Source organism: Seriola lalandi, unplaced genomic scaffold (genome assembly GCF_002814215.2).
Source record: "Seriola lalandi dorsalis isolate HSWRI2012SDOR001 ecotype SW California unplaced genomic scaffold, Sedor1 jcf7180002054972, whole genome shotgun sequence".
Lineage (NCBI taxonomy): Eukaryota > Metazoa > Chordata > Actinopteri > Carangiformes > Carangidae > Seriola > Seriola lalandi.
In genome coordinates, this window is record NW_019525660.1 from 6,756,758 (window position 1) to 6,781,995 (window position 25,238).

General features: G+C 39.4%; 2 protein-coding genes across 4 annotated transcripts in view; one reads left to right on the top strand and one right to left on the bottom strand.

Annotated features, from left to right (window-relative positions):
- The first annotated feature begins 291 nt into the window (after positions 1 to 291).
- Positions 292 to 10,708, top strand: tecrl2a (trans-2,3-enoyl-CoA reductase-like 2a). The gene is made up of 13 exons (XM_023398077.2): positions 292 to 577; positions 3,726 to 3,776; positions 4,042 to 4,093; positions 4,704 to 4,748; positions 6,931 to 7,034; positions 7,265 to 7,380; positions 8,216 to 8,321; positions 8,518 to 8,590; positions 8,717 to 8,760; positions 8,850 to 8,907; positions 9,088 to 9,176; positions 9,277 to 9,322; positions 9,483 to 10,708. The coding sequence occupies exons 1-13, from the start codon at positions 554 to 556 to the stop codon at positions 9,608 to 9,610; spliced, it is 936 nt and encodes a 311-aa protein (XP_023253845.1). The 5' UTR covers positions 292 to 553; the 3' UTR covers positions 9,611 to 10,708.
- The window catches only part of abca4a (ATP-binding cassette, sub-family A (ABC1), member 4a), a 36,122-nt gene continuing 21,233 nt past the window's right edge, over positions 10,350 to 25,238 (bottom strand). For 2 of the 3 annotated variants that reach the window (XM_087171702.1, XM_087171701.1), the window contains 28 exons: positions 24,967 to 25,104; positions 23,378 to 23,556; positions 22,931 to 23,033; positions 21,751 to 21,956; positions 21,394 to 21,448; positions 20,451 to 20,626; positions 20,003 to 20,127; positions 19,715 to 19,813; positions 19,437 to 19,626; positions 19,190 to 19,284; positions 18,854 to 18,886; positions 18,090 to 18,195; positions 17,895 to 17,969; positions 17,546 to 17,715; positions 17,113 to 17,290; positions 16,804 to 16,919; positions 15,857 to 16,004; positions 15,640 to 15,763; positions 14,761 to 14,890; positions 14,499 to 14,619; positions 14,329 to 14,391; positions 14,123 to 14,229; positions 13,650 to 13,791; positions 13,000 to 13,134; positions 12,761 to 12,864; positions 12,038 to 12,130; positions 11,670 to 11,919; positions 10,350 to 11,467 (listed from right to left, as the gene is read on the bottom strand). In XM_087171702.1, the coding sequence (XP_087027828.1) occupies positions 11,348 to 11,467; positions 11,670 to 11,919; positions 12,038 to 12,130; positions 12,761 to 12,864; positions 13,000 to 13,134; positions 13,650 to 13,791; positions 14,123 to 14,229; positions 14,329 to 14,391; positions 14,499 to 14,619; positions 14,761 to 14,890; positions 15,640 to 15,763; positions 15,857 to 16,004; positions 16,804 to 16,919; positions 17,113 to 17,290; positions 17,546 to 17,715; positions 17,895 to 17,969; positions 18,090 to 18,195; positions 18,854 to 18,886; positions 19,190 to 19,284; positions 19,437 to 19,626; positions 19,715 to 19,813; positions 20,003 to 20,127; positions 20,451 to 20,626; positions 21,394 to 21,448; positions 21,751 to 21,956; positions 22,931 to 23,033; positions 23,378 to 23,556; positions 24,967 to 25,104 (3,581 nt within the window). In that variant the 3' untranslated portion in view covers positions 10,350 to 11,347. Of the gene's footprint in view, positions 11,468 to 11,669; positions 11,920 to 12,037; positions 12,131 to 12,760; positions 12,865 to 12,999; positions 13,135 to 13,649; positions 13,792 to 14,122; positions 14,230 to 14,328; positions 14,392 to 14,498; positions 14,620 to 14,760; positions 14,891 to 15,639; positions 15,764 to 15,856; positions 16,005 to 16,803; positions 16,920 to 17,112; positions 17,291 to 17,545; positions 17,716 to 17,894; positions 17,970 to 18,089; positions 18,196 to 18,853; positions 18,887 to 19,189; positions 19,285 to 19,436; positions 19,627 to 19,714; positions 19,814 to 20,002; positions 20,128 to 20,450; positions 20,627 to 21,164; positions 21,249 to 21,393; positions 21,449 to 21,750; positions 21,957 to 22,930; positions 23,034 to 23,377; positions 23,557 to 24,966; positions 25,105 to 25,238 lie in introns of all 3 variants that reach the window. The other variant, XM_023398076.2, reaches the window with a different exon arrangement.

Sequence of the window (25,238 nt, forward strand, 5' to 3'; positions counted from 1 at the left end):
TCACTATGAAGCATTTGCTGTTTGCTGACTCTGCAACTTTTTATTTGGGTTAGTGTTATTTCTTCCTCTGTTGTCCCTGTTATCGTTAGCTATTGCAATGGTCCACTTTCTCAGCTGTTTTTCAGCTGTTTCAGTCTCAGGTGTCTCAAGTTGGACTCCACCAAGTGCTTTCCTCCAACGATACCTCAGCAAACAGAAAAAAAGAGAAAGAGGGGAAAGCAGGAGAAAGAAGCAGGAAGGAGAGGCAGGGAGGGAGAGCATGTGCAGGGTTTCTGGAGTGCCTCTAGTGAATGTGTGTCCCAGCACTATCTCAGATGAAGAAGGAGAGCAAGAGAGAGAGTGTATGTGAGAGAGAGAGAGGGAGGGAGAGAAGGAGGCTGGGAAGAATAAGGGGTCAGTCCAGGAGTTGTCCTCGAAAGGAGAGGAACTAACTCTGCGTGTGTGTGTGTGTGTGTGTGAGAAATGAGTGTGTGTGTTCTGTTTGCTTATAATGATTTTTAAGGTCATTTTTTCATCCTGTACACAGAGGACATAATAATAATAATCCACAGCCATGAGCCGGACCACCTTCTTTGAGGTAAGTTTGCTGTATTTAGGCCACAGAATGCAATAGTTAGCTGAGATTTTAAATCTTCACATTGTGATAGAGGATTTTATGTATTAGATTACTTTGTTTCAGAATGTCTCACTTGAGCAAGAGACTCTTTAATAAAGGAGAAGCAGAATTAGAGAAATTCTTGCATTAATAATGTCTTCCTCTCCATTGTTTTAATCATTTTGTTTATATGGAAACATCTTCAGAAACTTTTTTTTGCTTTTTGCCATCAGGCCTACTGTGCTGTCAACTAAACTCAAGTAAAACAAGGACAAGTATGTTAGTGAATAACTATCCAGCTAACAAACTACATCACTTTTTCTGAAGACAACACATGGAGGGATAATTTAAGTAATCGAAATCAAAACTTTTAAAGTCAGTGTCAGTCTGATGTTGGAGCAATCATTCTCCTCAGTGTCACAGTGTGTTAGAGAAAGACACAATTATGGCTTAGTGAACTCCAACAATACAAATGAGGTTTAAAGTTTTTAAAGTCCAGGTTTATGAGTCAGAGTAAAAACTGAGTGTGAGCCCTTTTCATGATTTTTCTCTTGTCCTCAGTCTCGTCTCACAGGGCCTTATGAGCACTAATGAAAGGGCAGACAAGTAATTCTCTTTAAGTGCAGCGGGCCTGGGAACGTCAGCTGATTTAAAACAGGCTCTGGGATGTATGCCATCCACTCAGTAGCTGTCACATAAAGGCTGCAACCCCCCATTAGCAAATATTTAGTTGGTTCATGAGAGAACCTGGTCTCATGGGGAACTTGCAACCTATTTGTAAAAAAAATTCAGTTCTCACAACCTAAAGATCAGTTAAGATTTATTTTACTTTAAATTGACTTTAATATAATAGTTTGACATTTTGGTAACTGCACTTATCTGCTCTCTTGCCGAGAGTTACATAAGAAGATAGACACCATTCTCATGTCTGTACACTAAATATGCAGCTACTGCCAGAAAGAAGTTAGCTTAGCTTAGCACAAAGACTGGGCACAGCGAGCCTGCTTCTGTCCAAAGCTAACAAACTCCTCATAGCACCATCTCTAAAGCTCAAGCACAGTTGTATATGGTACAATCTTTTTTTATGTACAGGGACAGATGAGTCTACTGGGACAGTTGAGGGTACTGGGACAGATGCTTGTGGAAAATTTAGGGCTGACTGTCAATTTGCAGCACGCAGAGAGACAGCTGAGTGCTTAGTTGATTACTTTGCCTTGACTGAAAAAGGAAATTTTGTCCAGTTTGGTACAATGGTAAACACTGGGAAGCCATATGCAGCTAATTGGCTTCAATTATATTATGCTCAGAGTTTGAAGTAATGATCCTGCAGTTCAATATCAGCCATTACACTCGTCATCTTACGCATTAAGATGTTGTGGCTGAGAGACTTCATCAGTTCACAGCCATTACTTGGATTATTATGCAGAAAAAAATGGATCACCTTCCATGTCAAACTCAGACATCAAAAAAATACAACACGCATACAAAGAATGAGAGTTCATTACAAGCACGTACTATATATGTTCTGTGTGACCTGTGCTGTCAGCAGTACCCTGTATACCCATGAGAGGAACGGGCGTCTGATAATCAGATTTACAAGGGCATGGCACAACAGAGTACATAGCACTTTACAACACAACCCTTGATGCTCTTCACCAGCATGTAAATGCATCATCATGCATGTGCCCTGAGAATGCAGCTGGGAAGGTTAGCAGATGGAAAGCAAAATAAACCCACCTCCCAGGATGCTCTCTACTGAAACACTACAAAGAGTGCCAAGATGAGATAGTCTTTTTAGTGTATAGTGGGGTGTTTTCGATGCAAATCTCACTGTTGTGTGGGGGTGGGCAGGTGGGAGGGTATAACTTCAGAAGGGTGTAAATTTTTTTTTTTTTTTAAAAGATAAGAATGCAAACTCAGTTTCTTGTTTGGAGATGTTATTGATCTTGTGAAAGTGAAAAAACCCATGACTAAAATAACATCTGAACACAAAACTAAATGACATACCAAACTTGTATTTTTTATAATGCAAACAAGATACAATAGAGATATAATATGTGCAGAGCGCTCTCTCTCATTCTCATTCCCTCATTCTCAACTGTGCACTCAGCATATCTTTAGGTATCCATTAGCCGGTTATTACACTGTCCAGTAAGGCAGCCAATTTAGTCCGGACAGCTCTGCTGAGCAGCACAGTATGGAATGCTTTCAGGGCAAATTGTGCGCCGCCACCCACCATCCTCCTTGCATATGCTGTACATCACTACTGACATGCTCTAATTAAGATGAAAAAGATGTGTGCAAGAGAGCAGCAGGACAACATGATTCCTTTCTTTCTACCAGATTCTCCCAGCCTCTTTATTCAGACTGAGATTATTGTACTTGATCAGGAAGACAGCAGAGCAGAGCACTGGGGTGACTGTCAGCTGTGTTTAGCCATACAGGTCAATTTTCATTGTTTTATTCCTACAAGAAAACTAAATGCGAATCTGAATGTGTAGATATATTGTAGACCAGGTAACATGTACAGTTTCAAGTAAACAGGTAAATATGTGGAACATGAACTTAACTTTCCTGTTCTAAAGCAGAAAATTGGACTGGGGTCCAAAAGTCTTTTGAATATATGAATGCTTTGTCATGTCAATATTTAAAGGCTTTATTGAGGTTGATGAAGTGCTAGCTGGAATTTAAGAAAACTTGATCAAAACAGTCATGAAGGATGAATAGAGATATTCTGTGACAGAGATATGGATAAAGTTGACTTCTTATCAAATTTACATCTACATCTACTACGTTATATTCCAGGCATTACTGATATCCATGAAATTAAAAAAATTAATAAATCAGTTCATCTGCTTGCCTTTTCTCTGTCCATTAAGTGTAATAGTTCTGGGTTTTATACAGTTCTGGTTAAACACACTCTGTCCACCTCCCTACATTCGTATTTGAGTCTAATTCATTTGCCAAAAAAAGAGACAAATCACACAATAAACAAAGTTAAAGATGAATTTGACTGATAGCCGCATTATTTATTTACTTTTGAATTTTTCGGTATAGCAATAAAATCATTATTGCGAATTCTTGTGTGTGTAACTCACTGCCTGAGTCTTATTCTTTGTGCTTTCTTCAGGTGGAGGTCCTGGATGCCAAGACAAGAGAGCAGCTTTGTTTTTTAGATAAGGTATGATGACATGTTCGCACGATTTGGAGGATTTAAGGCTGAGGCTTAAATAAATACTGCGAAGAAATTCGATTATACATAACATACAGTTTGTAGCCTTAATTCATCCTGGCCCACTGAGTATTTTTTTTACATTATTTTCAAATTATATTTGAACAATGTTTGGCTGCACAGCATTAGCTTGTAATGACTGTGTTTTTATATGGTTTAAACACAAGAAGCACTATCATCAAGGTTACATACTTTATGTTTTTACTCCATTCAGGTGGAGCCCTGCTCAACAATAGGAGACATCAAGAGCCTTTTTCACAAATCATGTGAGTGTTTGTTGAGCCTGAGTGTTCATCTTGTTTGCAGTGTTTTTATTTTATATTATTTTTTAATTATTTGCTGGCCTTTATGTTTTATCTTGATCCCTGACAGAAAATAAAATGTCTGGTATAATACTCTGATCCACTTACAGACTGCAGGATTTGTAGCTCATTAGCCAAGATATCCATTGACTTTGTATCTTCTGTTGCACATTTACTGCAAACTAAAGCTTCAATTCACGTGATTCCAGTTATGAATAATCATGCTAACACTATTTAGTGAATCATCTTACAGTATGTCATGCCGCATCACTTCACCCAAGAGATATTCCATTATAAACAATTTCTTGTTTACTCCTCTGAAGTCTGCATTGCTTCTGTGGGTGTCTGGTCAGAGATGTTACCAAATTTGTGCCAAGCCTGAGGCTGTCAGCATCCATCAGACCAGCAGAGCTCAACCTTATTCCATTGTGATCAATTATTATTGGGCCTGAAGCCAATATCTGTGTGCGCAGAGCCAGGTTCATTCAACTCTGTGTATGTGTGTGTGTGTGTGTGTGTGTGTGTGTGTGTGTGTGTGTGTGTGTGTGTGTGTGTGTGTGTATTATCTACAAAGATCCTCACTGGTATCCAGCAAGACAGGCCCTGAAGCTTGATCCCAGTAAGTAGCCATGTTGAAAAAATTAGATGATGATCAGGATGATCAAAATTGGGTGGCAACTATTCACTGTTTAATAAAAATTGGAAATCATTACTCACAAATAGCAAACAGCATTCTTCTATTTCCATCTAGCCAGATAGTGTGGTAGAAGAGAAAAGGGGGCTGCTCAGCTGTGGACTGGAGCTGGAGCTGTTGAAGGACAATCTATGTTTAGTCTTTAAGCTTTGACCTGTCCCACCAAAAGAACACAGTCTCACAGTGTCTTTCTCACCTACTGGAAATGTGATGCTTTTGTCTCTTAGAGCCCCAGAATGAGGTTTAGGCTAAAGAGGAGTGATTCCAAGACCCTGTCTGGTGTGTTTATTATAATCACAAAAGGTTTTCTGCCACTATAAACATCATTTTTGGCAGGATCGCAACAGCAGGGCCAGCCCTGTAATCATGACTGACCCTGACTGGTTGACCGACTGACTGATTGATCACATTCCCACCACTGGTCAGCCGAAGTTTCCCCATTCAACATAGCTCTTTCAAAATGATTATGCACAAACAGTTTCTATGAGGGAGTGTTTACAGGCTACAGTATTGCCAATGTAGCACATTTGTCACTAAATTTAGAGAGGTTTATTTTTTCAAACAAAACTAGGTATAAACCTGGTATACGCCTGGACCTTAGGGCTACACCTCTTATTAGAGGCAGTCACCCAGCCACCCTGGTTTTTCCAGCTGCATGGAAGCTGCAGGGAAGCTGAGTAGCATTTCCAGTTCATGGAGCCTTGCCCATGAACTGGCATTCTGGCAAATAAATTACTTTCAAGGAGGCAGAGGAATAACTAAACATGAGACACACCGAGCAGAGAGAGCAGGAGAGAGAGCGGGAGGGAGAGAGGAAAGTCAGTGTTAACTGCTAAAGAAACTAGCAAATCTGAATAACATCTAAACAACATAAAAGCTAGTAACTGGAGACGATGTCAGTTCACAGCAGTTCCACAACAGTTTTCAAATGCTTCCTCAATTTTGCACATTGACCATAGGCAGTCCAGTCATATAATAGGTTTTAGCCCAGTCTTGTTAACAGAGAAATAAAGGGTTGCTGTGATGTAGCCGTTATCATCATTAGGTGGGTAACCTGAGGTAAAAGCAGGCATAAAGCTGTTTGAAGTTGTCTGGAATGAAAATGGGTTACGGATGAGCCATAGCTTTGATTGTGTATAAAGGGTCCACTCCACAGAAGGGTGTGCAGTAATGGAACGTCACATATTTAGAAATGTACAGTCTATGTCCCCCCAAGCTGCTGTTATATCATTTGACATTGATGCAAATTGGAGTATGACGTAATTTACATACACACATATTGAGAGGAGAAATGCATCTCCCGCAAAGCCACTGGAAAATTATGGAGGAACATTTAAAATGTTCTCTGATCTTAGGCGTAAGGTTTCTAATATTAATGCTAGACATATTGCAAAACCTAGATGTTAGCAATGGGTAAATTTAATTAAATCATTTCCATTACATTTGGTAACACAGAACGTCGCTAACATTCGTAATGACCTCGACTCTGGAGGAGAATGGACGACATAAATAGCACCTCACATTTCTACAGAGTCGCCATCACTGTGGAAACCATCATCTTTGTTTTCCCCATGATAGAGAGAATATTTCATGAGCATCATTTATCCATTTGTTTTCACTTAAATTAAAACAGGAAAAGCAATTTCAACACATAAAGTACACGAGAAAAAACCTATGAGGTCTGATGGTGCAGGGCTTTCGTCTGGAACGGACTATGAGGTCTATCTTGTCGCAGAAAAGCACAGAATAGAGATTTGGTTTAAAGCTATCTGGGCCAGTTTCCCCTGAGGATATTCTAAAAATTTCATCCAATTAGCACAGTATCTTATCTGTGGCTCCAGGTACAGAGAACGTGTACTGAAAAACTGATTGGGCATTCATTAAAAAACATTCTGAAACATCAGTCTTAATACAATGGTTTGCTGAATACTTCCAAATAATCCAAAGCAGCATGATTGTCATAGTAGGCTACTGTCAGCATTGTATTTCTCAACTCTAGGAAGTTTGATATTCTAAAGACAATGTAGATAGTATAATTATTTTATACTACCATGTCAGATGAAGCTGAATATCAAACATTTACCCAGGTTTTTTTCTCCTTTTTCAGAGGGAAAATTACTCAGAGATGATGAAATCTTACAGAATTTACCAGTTGGGACCACTGCCACCATGTACTTCAGAGATCTTGGTCCACAGTTAGGTTGGACTATGGTAAGAAGAGCAGAAAAGTACCAATATACTGTTATGTGTACAGCACTGCATTTACATATAATTAATCTTAGCTGACATAATTTTGGGAATATAAAGGATATAAAACAAAGGATCTCAACTAGTTTCAGGAAATCTCGGATTTCGCTTATTCTGCTTTTTGATGTTTAGTTTGCATCAAATAGTAAAGTGATGGTATAAGGTGTTTGCTTTTTCTGTTCTTCTGTTTCCAGGTGTTTCTGGCCGAGTATATCGGGCCCCTTCTCACCTACCTCCTCTTCTATTTTCGAGTACCGTACATTTACTCACACAGACATGCCTTTACCTCCAGTCCCCATCCTGTTGTCACGTAAGTGGAAAAAAAGAGAGTCAACTACAGCACAGTTCATGACACCCTATGGCGATTACAAGCCTATGATAAGCTTTAAGTTAGTTAGCTAGATAGAAACTACCAAACAAGCTCACTGAAAGCCCCGTGGCTGACCTTGACATGCTGGATAACTCTCTTTACTGGCAGGAGACTGATTTCTTGGTCCAGAAAAATATACATTTTTGAGTATTCATTGAAGTCTCAAATTTGTTATTTATAGAGGCTTAATATGGAGCAAAAGTCTCAGTAAAATTAAATGAGGAAAAGTAACTGTGTTATCTCGTCAATGTAGCATCTACCAAATCTATATTATTGGCAGTTATGACAAGATGGTGTTCAAAGTCATTTCTACTCATGTTAATTTACTTGTATCATCTACATTCTGTTGCTGGGTTGGTGTCATGACTGCAACACAATTTATTAATGCAGCTATGAAGATATTTTCAGCTAAGTGATATATTTAATTTTTTTTCTTTATATTAAACATTATCCAAACTCAATCATACCTCATTTATTTATGCTATTGTTCCTGATACTCTAGTGTTGCATCTAGTTGCGTATGTGTTTCATTTTGGTTTGTTGTTATTTACTGTATCTTGCACCTTCTTCGCTGAATCCCAAAAGTTTTGTTGCAGCAGTGACACAGTTTGGCCAAAAGGAATCATTAAAATGTCATCTTTTTTTTATCTCAAATCTGAAATCTGAAATCTGCCATGATAAAGATGTGAACTACAACGAGAAGACTGTTACACACTCAGTTATTCACTTAAATGTATTTGTATTTGTGACCTCTTCCCTCCCCTCTGTCTCTCAGACTAGCCTGTGCCTGTCACACCTTCCACTATATGAAGAGGTTGATAGAGACTATCTTTGTCCATCGTTTCTCTCATGGGACAATGCCTCTCAGGATAATAGTCAGGGTGAGGACATGACTACCCTTAAAAGGAAGAGCTTCACCTGTGCGCTAACCTGTGTGTGTGTGTGTGTGTGTGTGTGTGTGTGTGTGTGTGTGTGCATGTGTATATGTATGTATGTGTATATATATATAATATTACATATAATGTATATATAATTTCCATATATTCATATATCTGTATTGTTTGTTTCTTCTCTTAGAATTGTGCCTATTACTGGGGTTTCTCTGCTTGGTTGGCCTATTATATTAACCACCCTCTTTATACACCTCCATGTAAGTTCACACACACACACACACACACACACACACACACACATACACATATACACACATATACACACAAAATGTGGCTTATCTATTTTCTGCAGCTTATCAATGCCAGACAATCTCTCTTCACAGCTTACGGAGACCTACAAGTCAGTTATGCACTAATCATATTTGTGGTGCGTACACTCTTATCATAAATTCATGTGTTCATGCTTCATGTGACACATAGTGATAGTAAGAGGTGAATTGCATATTTCTGCTCCAGGTGTGTGAACTGGGAAACTTCTCCATTCACTTGACTCTGAATAATCTCAGAGGAGATGGTGAGTTGTTGAGCTTGTGATCATGTTGATCATCTGCTTAGTATTCCGTGTTAACACTAATGATCCACCATATGGTGATAACATGGTTGTCTATAGTTCCATCAGTATGAGAAATGCTACATACAACTGCATTTAAATGTTATCTAAAGTCAGTCCTTTCTCCACAAACCAATTTCTCAGGACCCAGGGGGAGAAGGTACCCTGTTCCAACTAAGAACCCCTTCACATGGCTGTTTTTCTTTGTATCCTGTCCAAATTATACGTATGAGGTAATACAAATCATATAAAGTAAATTATCATGGTAGTGAATATCACCCACACTTGTGTATTCACCTCTTTGTCTACCTGAATATTTGACATATAATGCAGGTTGGAGCTTGGCTGAGCTTTTCCGTCATGACGCAGTGTCTTCCAGGTATTTACGGTGCATTACCCTTTGTTGACATAAATTGACATCACTTACTGCAGCAGTGTAGCATGTATATACAGACGGTGGACTGCAAGGACCACAGTTTGATATTTTTAACAAAGATGTTGTGCTCTCCTCTGTTATTGTATGTATTTTTTTCTTCCAGTGGCATTTTACACATTATTGGGGTTCATTCAGATGACGATCTGGGCCAGAGGGAAGCACAAAGCCTACAGCAGGGAGTTCAAGGACTATCCCAGCCTCCGGATGGCCATTGTCCCGCTTATTCTGTGATCGTGGCTTAAACTGGGCCATATATTCACTCCTTACAAGTGTGTCATGATAATAAGAAGCTGCTACTGCTGAGTCCAGCACTATGCAATTTTTTTTTTTTTACTAATGAATGAACTAAAAGGAGTGGGAATAGGAGCAATAATATTATGGCATTATACCGTAAATCTTTAATAAGCTGTTCAGTTTCAAAAATTGGTTTTAGTTTTGATTTGGCATTGTGATATGAAGTTAAAAATTAGATTAGATAAATCTTCATTGCTGTGACATTTTCTATGCTGTGTTGACAATGACTACACATATTTATTTATTTATTTTGGTGTCCGAATGCTTACACTATATCAAAGGTTTCAGGATAAGTGAAAGAAATAAAACATATTCTCATAATGAAGTGCCTCTGGCAGCAAACTATCAAATTAAAAAATGTCATAGCATCCAACATTACTTTGAAGCTCTCAGGAGGAATGCTGATGAAGCAGACAATTAATTATACTAATATTATGCTTCTCCAGTGTATATCTCAGATTGTTTTCTTCAGAGAAAAGGTAATTGTGCTGTAGAGAAGTATCTTGTGGCATTAATGTGTAGAGGGCTTATCAGGTAGTCAGTGATAACTGCTGAGGTTCTCTAGCCCTCACTGTCTAATCTCAGGTTTTATTAAAATGTTAAAAACTGTTTTCTATAGAAGTGAATGTAAGGCATCTGAGGTCAAACAGCGTGTCTGAAAAAAGGTCCATATCCAAAGGAAAAATTCAACTTTATTTGACATGATGCTCCTTTTAAAAAACATCACTTCTAATGACACCAGGAACTGGTTTCCATCTGACAGTTTAGCAAAGTCGCACATGTATATGTTAGTTAGTGAGTTAGTTGGTTTATTGTCCACAAGGGGAAATTCATGAAGCGCAAAAATTAAACAAGACATTAGTGGCATAAAAATATCGAATGACATCGAAATGATTTTCATAGCAGCAAGGAAATTTTGTAAAAATGATGAGCTATATTGCACTACTAGCAGATTTTATTTTAGCAGATTGCCAAAATTCTTGGTCAAAATTGTTATGCTTCAACTAAAGCTGCATTAATAAAGTGCTAAGGCTATGCTTCTCTGAGTGCTTATTTCACATGTCTAAAGAAGGCAAAAAAGATAATCTTGCTTGGCATCAGAAGCAAAAAACACAGGATCTATGCTTTCTTTACAATGCACATCAAGCTCCAATTACAACCACATATTGACCTTTTTTTGACGTTTCATCTCTCAAAGTCCTGGTCCTTGTCATACATCTAAAGCTCAGTTTCATTGAGTTTGCAAGGCCTACAAGGTGAGCAGGAAGTGGAACATGTAGCAGGCACACAAATGCTCCACACTTTCAAATTCAAAGCCCACTAACCCTGTTTACTGGAGAGCAAAGGAGAGCATGTGCAGTGTTGTCACATGTCAAACCATCAGTCAAGCATGACATGTCCTTCACAGACTGTGTTTCAAGGCCTAATACAACACAGCAGATTAGCGTGGGCTGCTCCATTCCAAACGATTGTCCAATTGTGGATGAGAAACACAGCCTACTTTCACCCAAAGATGGAGGACAAATCAAATTCATCCTTCATGACTTTCAGTATCCCAACCAGATTCATGCATCAGTTGCTCGTGTCTATGAGGCCAGGGCTGGGACTTTGAGATGACGCTACAGTGAAATGAAAACCAACGACTCTCTTCCAGTTGAGCTCAATGAGGTAAGTTCACTTCCCCAAACACTTGATGGGTGTGTTGTCAATGTATCGTTGTGCCCCAGCTGCTTTTGGATGCAACACAATAGTGTCATCTTCTCTTGACTGTTGCTTGGCGAAATTCACAAACACCTGCAGTGATGTCAAAAAATCAAAATGAATGATGTAGGAAAAAAAGGGTTGTTTGAAGCAGCAGATTGACATATAGTGAGGAGAAAAACAAGGATATAGTGTTTAAAAAAGAAAATAGAGATATGGTAAAGTAAAAATTGTGCACCCCTGTTAAATTCCAATTTCACAGTAGATTATGTTGTGTTTTCTTAAACTCATTTACCTGGTCAAGAGTGGTCTGTGACACTGAGTAGTCCTCTATGTTTAGCTTGTCTTTGTTAGCCAGGACCATTTGAAAGATCCTAGCCAGTGAGGAGGAGGAGATCTTATACTGCAGAGTGTTGTAGTGTTTCTCTCTCTGGATGCAGCCAGGGAAGGTGCTCTCCATGAACGCTTCAGCAGGGTTCAGGTCCGGGGCGCAACCGGGTTTAGCCGCCCTGATCTTCATGGTCACCACGTAGCCATCACCAAATCTACGCAAAATCAAAATATTAGTAATTTCAGAGAATGCTAATTTGATTTTGTATCCACTTGAAAATTAGAATATTTCATGTATTGATCAGCAGCATAGGATGAAGTAGAAAGACCAACTTGTATTTGAGATGCTGAATGGTTCCCAAACACTTGAAGGATCCATTAACCATAATGGCTAAACGAGTGCACAGTGCCTCACATTCCTCCATGCTGTGAAGATGAATATATATATATATATACGAATTATGTTCTGTACCTGAAGCAGTGGTGGAAGAAGTATTCAGCTTATTTACTTAATTTAAAGTAGCAATAAATCAATGCAAAATCATTCTGTAATAAATGAAAGTACAGACGTTTAACCAGCTAAATGTACTGAAAGAATCAAAAGTATAAGTACGCCTTCCATGTTGAAATGGCCCCTGTGATTATAATATATAACAATTTATGACATGGATAGGTTGTTAATGTCAATGTGTGAGTATTTTAGTGTCGTAGCTGCTCGAGGCGGAGCTAGCTTGAACTACTTAACACAGCATACATTTAGGTAGTTAAGCTCAGTGGTCCAGGCTGAGGGGTTGTGAGATGATTAATGAGAGAGGAAAAAAGAAAACCAATAACCTACTCTTTTGTTAATGGTTTAACATTGGGATAATTATAATTTTACCTCTGAGCCTAAAACAATCTGAAATCATGTAAAGAGTTCGGATGAGATATTATTTTTAAGTGTGTAAATATACTTAGTTACTTTCCACCACTGGCTCACAAATACACACACGTGCATACACACACACACACACACACACACACACACACACACACACACACAACCATACAGCCTACCTGTGTGAGGTGAGAACCACAGCTCGTCTGTCCTGAATAATGCTCATAATGGAGTTCCAGAGGAAGCGTCTGGAGAGAGGGTCCATACCTGTGGTGGGCTCATCCTGATGTACAGTAAGAGTGACAACAAACACATTAAAACACACACACAGAAACAGCATCTGCCATGCTCATGTAACTGTGATCCCTATCCTAAGCCTCTGATCCAAACCCAGAAATGTCACTAGTGTTGGCCTCACCAGCAGCACCAGAGCAGGGCAGCCAATCATGGCAATGGCCGTGGAGAGTTTCCTCTTGTTTCCTCCACTGTAGGTCCCAGCGCTCTGACCTGCATATTCTGAGAGACCCAGCTTCTGGATGGCCCACTCTGCAACCTGAGCATGAGGAGGGTGAGGGACTTGCAATACAACTTTGATTTGGCAGGTGTGTAGATCATACTATGTACACTTTGGAGTTTAAAGTTACACGGGGTTCCCGACTGTTCACTTCATTTTCTAGCTGATTGCTGGTATTTACTTCTCTCTCCAAACAAGTTTGTATTTGGTAAAGGAAGAAGCTGGCCAACCATTTGTACCTAGTAATGTCTTAAGCTGTTCAGATTTGGTGAAATGATATTGCCACTTTAATGCCCCACTGCGTTGCTTTCTTCATCATACTGGCATTTTTTTTATCAGTGCTTATAGTGACAGGATGTTCTGCTGTATTCAGCTTGAAGAAAAAATATCATCTTTTTTGGTATAACATCCAGAGGAGGTGTCCAGTGGACATGGGGGTTATTAAGTTGAGGGGATCAAGTCTTGGGGATTGTGTTCATTTAAGAGCCAAACATCATGTATACATTTCATCATATTTCTCATTTTACACTTTTCACACTTAAGCTCCAGCTCACCCTGCTGATCTCAGACTCTGGGACTCCACGGAGGCGAGCGTAAAGGTGTAGATGTTCTCTACCTGTCAGCAACTCATCTATGGCGTCAAACTGCGGGCAATATCCCATGTTCTGGTGAACGTCCAGGATGTTGGTTAAAATGCTGCCACGACAACAATAATGGAAACAAGTAAGCAATAAATAGTTCACCAATATACACCACCTCTTACATGATACAGTACAAATTCAATACAGATTCGTTATCGATTCTTTTGTCATAGAACAAATTTTGTCATCAACCGGCTATTTATTGGAAGCTAATGACCTGGAGTGACTGGGTGCCTATGGAGATTCTTAGTGCCTAAAATAACAAATACAACTCAATGAGTATTAAGAATTTTTATTCATTTAGAGACTGCTGGTTATCAGCCTCAGTGTTGATATTGAAGCCCATATTGATTGCTTCTTATTTATAATAACATTGTATGACTAACCTGTGACCAGAAACTGAGGCTTCTCCTGAGGTGACGTCAATGTCGCCTGTCAACATCTTGAATGTGGTGGTCTTTCCCGCTCCGTTTACCCCCAGGAGACCAAAGCACTGCAATGGATCAGAAAAAAAAATCATGATAAATGGACTATAATGTGCCCAAAAGACTTTCCTCTGTGCTGCAAATCGTATCAGTTTAAGCGTACCAACCTCTCCAGGTGATACTCCAACACAGATTCGGTCCACTGCAGGGGTGACTGTTCCTATGTACGTCTTATGAAGAAAGATGAGAGCAAAAAATTAAGGATGAAAGTGGAAGTACTTTTTTTTTTTGTTTATTGTCAATGATTGAACATATTTTGAAAAGAAAACTGTCTCACTTTGGACAGGTCTCTAATGCGTAAAATATCATTTGTTTTTCCACTCCGGTAGATGTGCTCTCTTTCTTTAGCCACATCTGCATCTTCATCCAAAATAGAAGGCTTTGGGCAATCTGATATCCTGCCGAGAGAAAACCAGTCAGCCAATGATCCTTCCATCAGTCTGTGCACCAATAACATCATATTTTTAAGCTGCGTTATCAGGAACAAATCCTTTAAGTTTCTCTGCATCTCATTACACACTAATTTAATTCAAACCCACCACTGATTCAAGAAGAAGCGATACTGGAAGAGAATGTTAAGGAGGAAATAGATGAATCCTTCAACAGCCATGCAGAACAGGTTCTTCCCAATAAAATCCCAGTTATAGGGGTCTGGACTGTAATCCTCACCTGAACAAACAACATAACACACATGTTAATGACATTAAACCTTTCAAGTGGATGTTTTTCCTCAACGTGGGAGTTTTCATGTAAAGCAAATGATTTGATATATGAAATATATGTACATGTAAAAATCATATATTTAAAGATTGTATATGAATATATTTCATATATTGACATATATGTCTAGCTCATACAGATATGTATGTTTGCTTCTATTGCTTTTACATAAATATATTCCATTCCACTATTCTACTATGTGTATTTCATATATATCCAGAAGATGTATATATGTGATAATAATATATCCCCTTATAGGTGACATATATGGCAACAGCACTCTTGATATAGGGACAGTTATGTCATATATTACGTTTCTGCATGGGATTAATATTTAGAAATGAGACAATATCAGAATGAAAGCAACTGAAGTTTAGTTTATCCTGATTATACATTATCCTCAATACATATATTTCATATTTTGCCATTTCAAACTCTCAGACATATTCTTGAACATCACTGGAGGAGAATTTGTCACAGAGTATCTGTTGTACAAGTGACTTGTAGAGTGTCTAACAACTCTGCAGCTGACCTGAGTGTTGATGGCACATGTAAGGCATCAGATTTCTGATGCAGGCAATGACCCAACATTCAGTCAGAGTGATGACATAGTGGCTGACAGTTGAAGGCTTTTGTTGCTACAAGTGTTTGCCTGCTGGGATGTGAGGGATAAACAAGTCTGTGTGTTTTGTCATTACCAAAGCGAGCGTAGATGTCAGTCACAGCCTGGTTCATGGCCATGTCTATGAGACCTCGTCCCAGGCAGTAATGGGGGAAGATGAGCATTACGGTCTTTAAAAGCTGATTGAACTTGTACAGAGCCTAGAAAACAGTGCAACACATATGCATGGGGATGAGATGGGAGATGGATAGATGGATGATAGCCATTTAAAGAAAGGAGAACCCTGTTCTTACTGTGGTTCCCTCAAAAAGGTCCAGGATGAAGGTGATGGCGCTGCTGTTGATGCCAATGAAGAGGTTAATACATGACAGAGAGACGTAGGCTGTGCTGGGAATGCTGAATATGTAGGACATGGGGTACATCATGGGTGTCACAGACCAGCTGAGAGAGAAAGAGCAGAGCGTGCGTAAGTTAAGCACAGAGATTGTCACAAACTCTACATTTTATAGACTGCAGAAATGCAAACTGTTAGCATGAATAAATTACCCCCGCCTTTAACAGCAGACAGTAAAACTACCATAAACAAATAATAAGAGACTGACAGCCTCAAATCATCTCTACCCTGTGTTTTACTAACATACTGTGTATGAAACTATTTACTAGATACAGAATATAAGATATAAGCTATGTCTTAGTCTAAGTTTGAAAAAGCAAATTTATGAGGGGTTGTAAAACAGCTGCAATAGTGGAACTGATAAAGCTAAAAAAAGAACTAATGAAAATGTTTATGCCAAATAAGAATATGAAGCAAGGCAAGACATAACATCAGAGTAAAACCACAGGATGCAAATATTGTAATATATACTATACATATGCACATAAATTGATGAGTTTGATGTGCAGTGTAAAACAGAACATAAACCAATGACTGTCACAATGTGAGCTGTGGAGTAAACTTGACCCACAGGAGTGTAACAAGGATCTGGTGATGACAGTGGCTGACATACAGACTGGATGGTGAAAAACATCTGCTAAGGGAGGGCATCTGAAAATCTACCCATTTGTCCTGTGTTAGACGAAGAATCGAAACCAAATGCTGGGGTTAAATTATGTCTAAGCTCGCTACAGGACACAAATGTATTATTTTCAAAAGTAAAACCCACTTTCAATCAGTCTAAATGTAGCAGTGTTCTGCTGCTTTTGCTTATTTTGTTTCCCCTAATCTTACCCATTTTCTTACCCATAAAGCATAAGTAGGGCAATAAGTGGTTGAAGGTTGGTTGGTGAGGTGTAGCATTTCTTATCGAAAAAGATGAAAATTTCCACCACCATCGCTGCACTGATGGAGTAATTCACCTTGAGAAAGAACACAGTCACACATAATACCAGCGATTACAAAAGCTATGTCATGAGTAAAGAAAAGACAATCCACAGTAGTTACACTCTTTGGTCTTCTGAATGCAATTATCCTTATTTTTACATCCCCTTGGTTACAGCAACATAACCCAGGCATTGATGCACATTTCAGATGGAAACAGGGTCACTGTACCATGTCCCAGAGGAAGTTGGCCATCCAGTAGACCAGTGGACTGACACCACTGACAAACTGCAGGTGCTTGGCCTGGGTGACCCTCTCCTGGATGAGATAGAGGACGAAGCTTGCCGGGACGAAGGACATGGCGAAGATGACGCAGATGGCCACCACTGCATCCACTGAGGTGGTCAGACTGGGGAAGGGACACAGAAATGACTGAGCTTCCAGGAGCTAGTGTCTCTGAAAAATATCATACTATTCAGCAGCGACCTCTATGAACAATGTTTATGTTACAAATCTTTTGTTTGAGAATCTTAGATAAAACTGACTGGATCACACGTGTCACACCTGGGTTCTACTCCTCTTTACTTTTCCCCTCCAACACCAGAACAAGATTCAGACCTTAAAATGTAATTGGATGGGGACTATGTGGCTGCTGGTCACTCACACAGTGATCTCAGAGAGTTGTTCTTTGGTGAGGTTCAGGGGATGGTTAATGGCAGTGATTCCATATTCATCCAGGTTTGCTTCTTTGGCCAGGTTTGCACGGAGGATGGCGTTGTTGGCCACGTTCATGAAAGATACCATAGCATGCCAGCCCTTATTGTTGTACCACACCTGTGGAAAGACAGTGCAGGATATACTGACCACAGCTTATGTGTAGTATTGGTAACATAGTGATGTAATGCATAAACGGCAGTATTTACTTGGTTTGTACAAAGTTATGTACAGCCTATTATACTGTGTTATACAATGAGGAAAGTGATGCAGCTTTCATCTGGCTGCTGTGGACTTACCTTGACATTGTTAGGAGTCTCCATGTACCTGAGGAACGTCCCTATGTCCTTCAGCGTTTGTTCAGAGTATTTGCCCTATTACCAAAAAAGAGCCCATTACAAAAGAAATCACAGAAGAGCAAGGAGATGAACAAACTAAATTACAAGTGCACACAAATACAAGCAAACACATCATTTAAATGTTTAAAGTCATACCCCAGTGACATTGAGCAGTCGTCCCAGCTGCGCTGCTACATCTTGGATGGTCTTTGGCTGCAGCCCTAAAACAGGAAGTTGCCCTCCTACTGATATACCTCCATACCTGGACACCACAGAGAAAAGTCTGTTGGTATTTGTAAAAATAACGCCAGTAAATGCAGATTGTACTACATCCTTACAACCACTGGAAGGAAAACAGCTCTTTTCCACTTTTCCAGTGTTTATATATGTAGTTTTAAGAACCAAAAACCATCTCAATATAGTTTTACATCTCCTCTCTCAGGGTTCTCTCTAGAGCAAGACTGTTTTCAAAATGACACAGGGGGAGGCCAATCAAAGATGACAGATTGTAGCCTACAGCCGTAGCTAGGTAAAAGTCACCAGCAAATGGTGATGGTCAATATTGGCTTGACATCCAATGATTGTGGAGTGTTTCCTCAACATTTTTCTGACTTGTAGCTGTTAGCTCAGCAACAGAATGACTGCTTTCATGTTGTGGTTAAAATAAAGGGGTTTTAATAAAGTTAAAACTACAACAAAAAAGCTTGGATGTTGGCCCTGGGTGGGCTGGGCTTGGGGCATTGCCTAGGGTGGTGACTGTTTTGCTGTGACATCAAAAAGTTACAGTTACTGACGGCTCGTTTTAAGGCTGAATACGGGCTGTGAGCATTTCTCAGTGGATTGAGCGCTTTGATACTTCCATAGCGCCTAGACCTGTTTTATAATCAAAAACATGGAGATGGATGCAAATTTGAATTTACCTTTGTTCATTCACCCAATATTTGCTCTTCAAGCTGGAAAGAGATCATACACACAGATACATAATTATTCTTTCTCATATCAGAATATATTTCAATTAAAGACATTTTATCACCACACATTTGAGAAATACAGATTTTGCACAACTACAGTAAATTTCAACATTGCAATGAAAATGCCTGCAGAGTCTTTATGTGTAGATCAATGTAAAATAAAGAATCTATAGCAAATTGATGCCATAATGTACAGGAATGAAATATATTTGTTTGCATGCACTTTTTGCTTTTTGAACAATAAGTTAAGTTCTCCATTTTTAGTTGGTACAAAGGATCAAATACCTGGTTCTGATGAGGGTGGGGTAGGTTTTCACCAGGTAGTCGGAGATGTTCCTGCCTGTTAGGTCCATGAGAACATCTCCTGTTGACTGAATCCTCTGATGCACAAAATAACACACAGTGCACTTGTTATTTAAGATACTCATCTGCAGTGGTTGACCTACAAATATATGTGGATTTTAGTTGAATATATGGAAGTGATATACAACACACTGTGGTCATTTTCAGTGTCAGTGACCAAACCACCTACCTGTGGAGGTGGCAGGCCTCCAGCTCCCTCAGGGCACACAGGCAGCATAGTGAGTTTTGTGGGTGTGCTGCACTGACAGACTGGAGACGGTCTGAGAGAGTTCCACTCTGGACCAGCCAGCATATCTATCAGAGCGGGGTTAACCAGGGGCATCTCCCACTCCGTGGTGATGTTGTTACATGGGAAATCTCTGCCAGTGGGAGAAAGTGACCTATGTGGTCAACAAAACAGCACAGAAAACAGAAATACAAAAAAACAGATCTTAAAGTGTTACTCACTCCAGTGGTTCATCCACCATGCAGCGGGTCCCAAAGCCAGGCTTGTCCAGCAACACCTCACCAAAGTATCTCATCTGAGCATCCATAGGACGTTCATTACTGCAGTGGACAAAATATTCAAAAACAAGATCAGCAAATCACATTATTCTGTCCCATTTATAAATGTAATCTTTTTTTAGGCAAATTCAATTGAAATATTGTACTGATCTCATTAAATTAAGTAAGAGCTCATTAAGATTAAGTAAGACTCCTGACTGCTAAATGTCATGAAGAATCCTTTATAATCACCTGAAGAAGGTGTACTGTCGTCCATACATCCAGGGACTGAGGGTCAAACTCGGATACTCTCCAAAGGGTGGAACTATCAGAGTGAATGTCAGTGCCAGGAAAACAAAACTGGCCGGCAGCACAATCTACACGAAACAGAGATGTGACGGTGATTATTTTCCACCAAGCAAGAAACAGTCCAATGGTGGCCTATGTGGGACAAAATGTCCAGGCTGTTTGCTGTTTCGGTTGCTAGATAAAAGCCTTGCTATTGTTTGAAAAAATCTATAAGTCAGACTGCCATAGTCAACCTTGATCTCAAATGTATATTTTAGACTGTATCAAATAAATTCAAAACATATCAAAACTTCAACAACACAACTCATAACATAAAATGCTATAAGGATTACAGTGGTTTAGTGTGTAGTGGATGCAAGGATTATGGTATAGTGAATTATAGTAAGGTTACCTGGGCGAAGAAGTCTTTGTAGGAGCGGGTGGCGTGATGCAGCCTCTTGATCAGCAGAGCGAAGAACTGTTTGACTGTCAGACACAGGCCTCTCACCTGGTAGGATCCCCTGCCTGCACCACCTTCTAGGACATCACATGGACCCTGGCCATTGGCGTGAAAAGCTCCGTCTGTCTCTGGAATACAGAGTTCAAGTTCAGTGCCACAGCCTGACTTGCACAGACGGCGGGTGTCAGCTAGAGCAAAGAGGCCAGACAGCAAGCCAAGCATGCTTAGTCTTCTGTGGACAGAGACCAGAAAGTTATACACCTGTGCCTACCTGTAGGCATGTACCTATGCATTGGCAGCATTGCTCTACTTGCCTATAGGCATATAGTTCAGCATCTTTTGCATATTGTCGGTGCATCAGTGACAGCTCCAGATCTAAATGTATGTTTATAATAAATCATACAGTTGGTCACATGTCACTAGTAAAATTCCCCAAGCTGAAGCTCTCTAAATTACACTGTTGTTGGGAAAAAACACTATTGCCAAAATGTGTTGTCAGTAATGGATAAAATAATGTTTAGAATGTTTTTATTGGACAAAGGAAGCTTGACTATGTTTCAGCACATAAAAGACTGGAAACCCTCTTAGATCACTGTTATTATTAATAGTTGTTTTTTCCACAACAGCAGCATTTGTCCTGAGCTTTAAGCTGAAAGTCACTGTCACCTTTTAGTGGCTCCATATCAACAACAGCCACTCTGTTGAGTCCACAGAGGCTAGCTCGAGAAATCTGCTTCAGTGATTTCTTGTCTGGGAGGGTTAGAGAGTGGAATACAAAGGATACAACTCACATGATGAGAAGTAGATGGAGAAAACAGGGATAGCTACATACATACAACCACATACGTAAATACAACTACACAACAAATCAATAGGAAGAGAAAAAAAGTGCTACCTTGTATACACTTTCTGTTGGTTGCATTCCCATCAGCAGTGACCTTTAGGAAGATCTACACAAAATAGTCAAGATTAACAGATGCTTTTTTATAAACAAAGCCTAATGACTGTGAAGGTGAAGCTGAGGCAGTGACTATATGACAGATTGCCCCAATGATTTCTTTTCAAATTGCTGTTTAGCATTTGTACTTTAATGACTAAGAATCTGTCTTGTACAGAGGGCATTCACTGTCAATTTGATATATTGTCTCATTTCTTCAAGTGCTGGCACCACAGTGCAAATTTGTAAATGTATATTCCTTTTACTATGATTACTACAACTGCTAACATTTCTTTTGCTATTAATTCCATGTACCTCTTCCAGCGATGTGTCGGACACACCGAAGCTGCTGAGGCCGATGTCCACCAGGGTTTCCTCCAGCTCTCTGAAGAGGCTGGCATAGGCCCTGGGCTGGAAGTTACGGTTGGGAAGCAGATAGGTCAACTCCTGGCCAATGGCCTCGATCAGACGAGCCTGCGGCACGTGATGATGGACCAGGGCACTGATGCTTTCCATGTTACCTGGAGATGATTTTCACACATTTCTACTTAACATGCCACCTGGTTCATTATCATCACTGTTGGTGCTGCAACAGTTCACTTATTTAAAGGCTTTAGAGTCTTATCTCCCTGACTGACTGTAGAACCTGTAGAATACAGAAAAGAAAATTCATCCCACAGACTAAAAGCTCTGCTTCAAACTAAAAAGTCAAAGGTAAAAAGTAAAGAGTCAAAAGTACAATATTTGTCTTTAAGTGTAGCGGAGTAAAAGTCAGAGGTTTCCAAAAAAATAATACTCAAGTAAAGAATTCAGATTCTAGAAAAATATACGTACAGTACTCAAGTAAATGTACTTTGTTATCGCCCACTCCTGGCCCAGAACCATCCCTTAGTTATACTGCTATAGGCCTAGACTGCTGGGGGAACTCCCATGATGCACTGAGCACTTATTTTCTCTCTCGCTCTCACTCTCCCCTTGCATTTATATCATGCTACTGAATGTCATTAACTTGGTATTTGCTAATTGTGGGAAGGTTTATCGCCATAATATTGTAAGCTCTTGGCCTTACCCTGAAAAGTGAGATCATCTATGTTGTGGTTTGGTGCTATACAAATAAAATTGAATTGAATTGAATCTTTACTACATATAGTATGAGAGGTAAAGAATAGTCAGTGATAAGATATTAAATTTAACTGTAGCATATAGACAGGGGGAGTTTCCCCTGTGTTTGACTGTTTATACAGAGGGCACACAGAAGTTGACAAAGTATAGTGATTACAGGGTGTTTCTAGGTTTGTTGACAGCAGGTATTTACATAGACTGACTACAATCCAATGCAAAGGCACTATTCATCAGCATGACAAAGAGATATTGTCACATTGTATTCATGATTTTGAAGATGAATAGAATCAAAACAGGTCTGATGAGATTGAACAATGAACTTGGCATAACACACCACACTCTCTGAGACTAATGTAACAAATTGTGGCCTTACCGTCCATCTGCCTGTCCGCAGCCTGGCTCTCCTCCGTGTTCGCTTTAAACTTTGAGCATGTGGAGCATTTACAGGAGCAATCCTCTTTACAGTCGCAGCTAGCCTGGAGGACAAAATGTTACCAGAAACCATAATTGAATTTTTTTTTTAATATCACCTGCACTTTTTCAACCTCTTAGTCTTACAAGGACTCGTTTACATAAATACTTCAATAGGGACATACTAGACTGTATGCTTTCTTTGCTTATTTATTCATTATAAATAACCAGGGTTCAGACCAGAATTTTAGTGTGTTATGGTCTAAATGTTTTTCTGCCTAGATGACAATCTGAATCTGACTAAAAATTAATCCACATTCAGCAAATATTTATCATTCGTTGTCAAAACTACCACTCTCTAACATTTTAACGCAAATGCACACAAACATTCGCTGCTCCATTTTCTCACCTTGGGAGTGTCATGTTTCATTCGTCGTACAAGAGTGAGGTAGAAACCAGCACCAAAGCAGTTCTTGAGGAAGATTGGGGAGCCGCAGCAGTAGAGGCGACCCTGTGAAATGATAGCCACCCGGTCACTCAGCAGGTCGGCCTCGTCCATGTGGTGGGTGGACATTATCACTGTTCGCCCTGCAAACCGGACACAGAGTGAAACAATGAAGAAGGGATGAAGACAGAGGAATGAAAGAAGGAAGATGTTTGATGGTTCTGATTTTTTCTTTCTGTCTTGGCTCAAGATCTAATAATACTGTTGTGCTGTGAAGCTATACAGCAGGAAAAATCTCACATTCATTTTTAAATGTCCCATATTGTATAAAGTAAAATTTCCATAAAACAGGTCTTTTGGCTAAATCATTAAATGGTGTTTGATTGTATGTTTTATTATCCATAAGAACATATTTCTGTGGTTTTAAATACCAAAAACCATCTCAATGTTGTTATACCTCTCCTCCCTCAGGCTTCTCTCTGGAGCTCAAAAGGTTGGTGAGCCAATCAGAAGAGAGGCTATGAGCCTGTTTTCTGAGTGACCAAATAAGAATATAGGAGCGTTCAGGTAACCACTTAGCGCAAGCAAATCCTGATCACAAAGTTACGTTAGTCCTGACGGCTCATTTTAAGGCTCAGTTTCTGAATACGGGCTACGGGTAATGTAAAACTACATTGAGATGTTATTTAAAACCACAAATATATCTTTTTATGGATATCAACACTTCAAATAAAACACTGTTAATATGTAAAATATGGAACCTCTAATATAAAGGTTTCAGTTCAGCTTGTCTGTGGTAGGCCCAAGAATACATGACATCTTTGTCAGAGTTAAACTGGAAGCATCTACGCTTCGAACTTTGTCACAAAGGGAGTCAATTATTGTTTTATTGTGTACATAACAGCTTTTCTTAAGCAAGTTTTTTGGATATCAGATTTACTTGAAAGACTATGAGACCTGCTGTCAATAGATGCTTCAGTGATGAAATGTTTTTTGCAGGAGGCAGATTGAATTATTAACATTTCAGGCTTGTTCATCGTCTAACCTCTACATATTATGTAATATAGCTATAAATTACCATACTACTTTTCGATGTCAGATATCCTCAAATCGTGTGATATGCAGGGCATGTAATGGAAACAATTTAGGGAAACCTGATATTGAAATGTGTTAATGTCATATAATATTTGTTATATGAAGACTGGAACATTAAGCATTATGGTCTAATGAATTATACTCAGCTTGACTGTCAACAGAAATTTGGAATTTGTCACAAATACACCATGTTAAATGGTTAGTTAATGTGACGGAAACAAATTGAAAAAAATGGTAATTTAGTCAACAAACACTGAAATAAAACCAGTTAATGTGGTGCTCATAACACAAGCTTCATTAATGCATGATGTTACATTACATTAAATGCATAATGATAACAATTACATCATAATAATAACAGTGTGTAAAAGTTGCCAGTCTTAAGGGACAACTGTGCAACAAGTGCACGCAGTGTTAGGACTCGATACCCTCCTTTAACCAGCAGGTGTCATTGTTACCTGAACGGTATTTCAGCAACAGGTCCCAAATGGAGCGTCTGGAGTAGGGGTCCACCCCTGAAGTGGGCTCATCCAGGATCACCACCTTAGCCCCACCAACAAACGCCAAGGCGACCGACAGCTTCCTCTGCATGCCTCCTGAATTAGAACACCATAAGATGCACATGTTAGAGTGTGTGTGTGTGTGTGTGTGTGTGTGTGTGTGTGTGTGTATGTATGTGTATATATATATAATATTACATATATAATGTATATATAATTTCCATATATTC

Excerpts from the sequence above, each read along its gene's own strand:
- tecrl2a (XM_023398077.2), top strand. The coding sequence starts at position 554 with ATGAGCCGGACCACCTTCTTTGAG. Across the intron at positions 8,591-8,716 it reads CCCTCTTTATACACCTCCAT|CTTACGGAGACCTACAAGTC; the intron begins GTAAGTTCACAC and ends CTCTCTTCACAG. Across the intron at positions 8,761-8,849 it reads ATGCACTAATCATATTTGTG|GTGTGTGAACTGGGAAACTT; the intron begins GTGCGTACACTC and ends TTTCTGCTCCAG.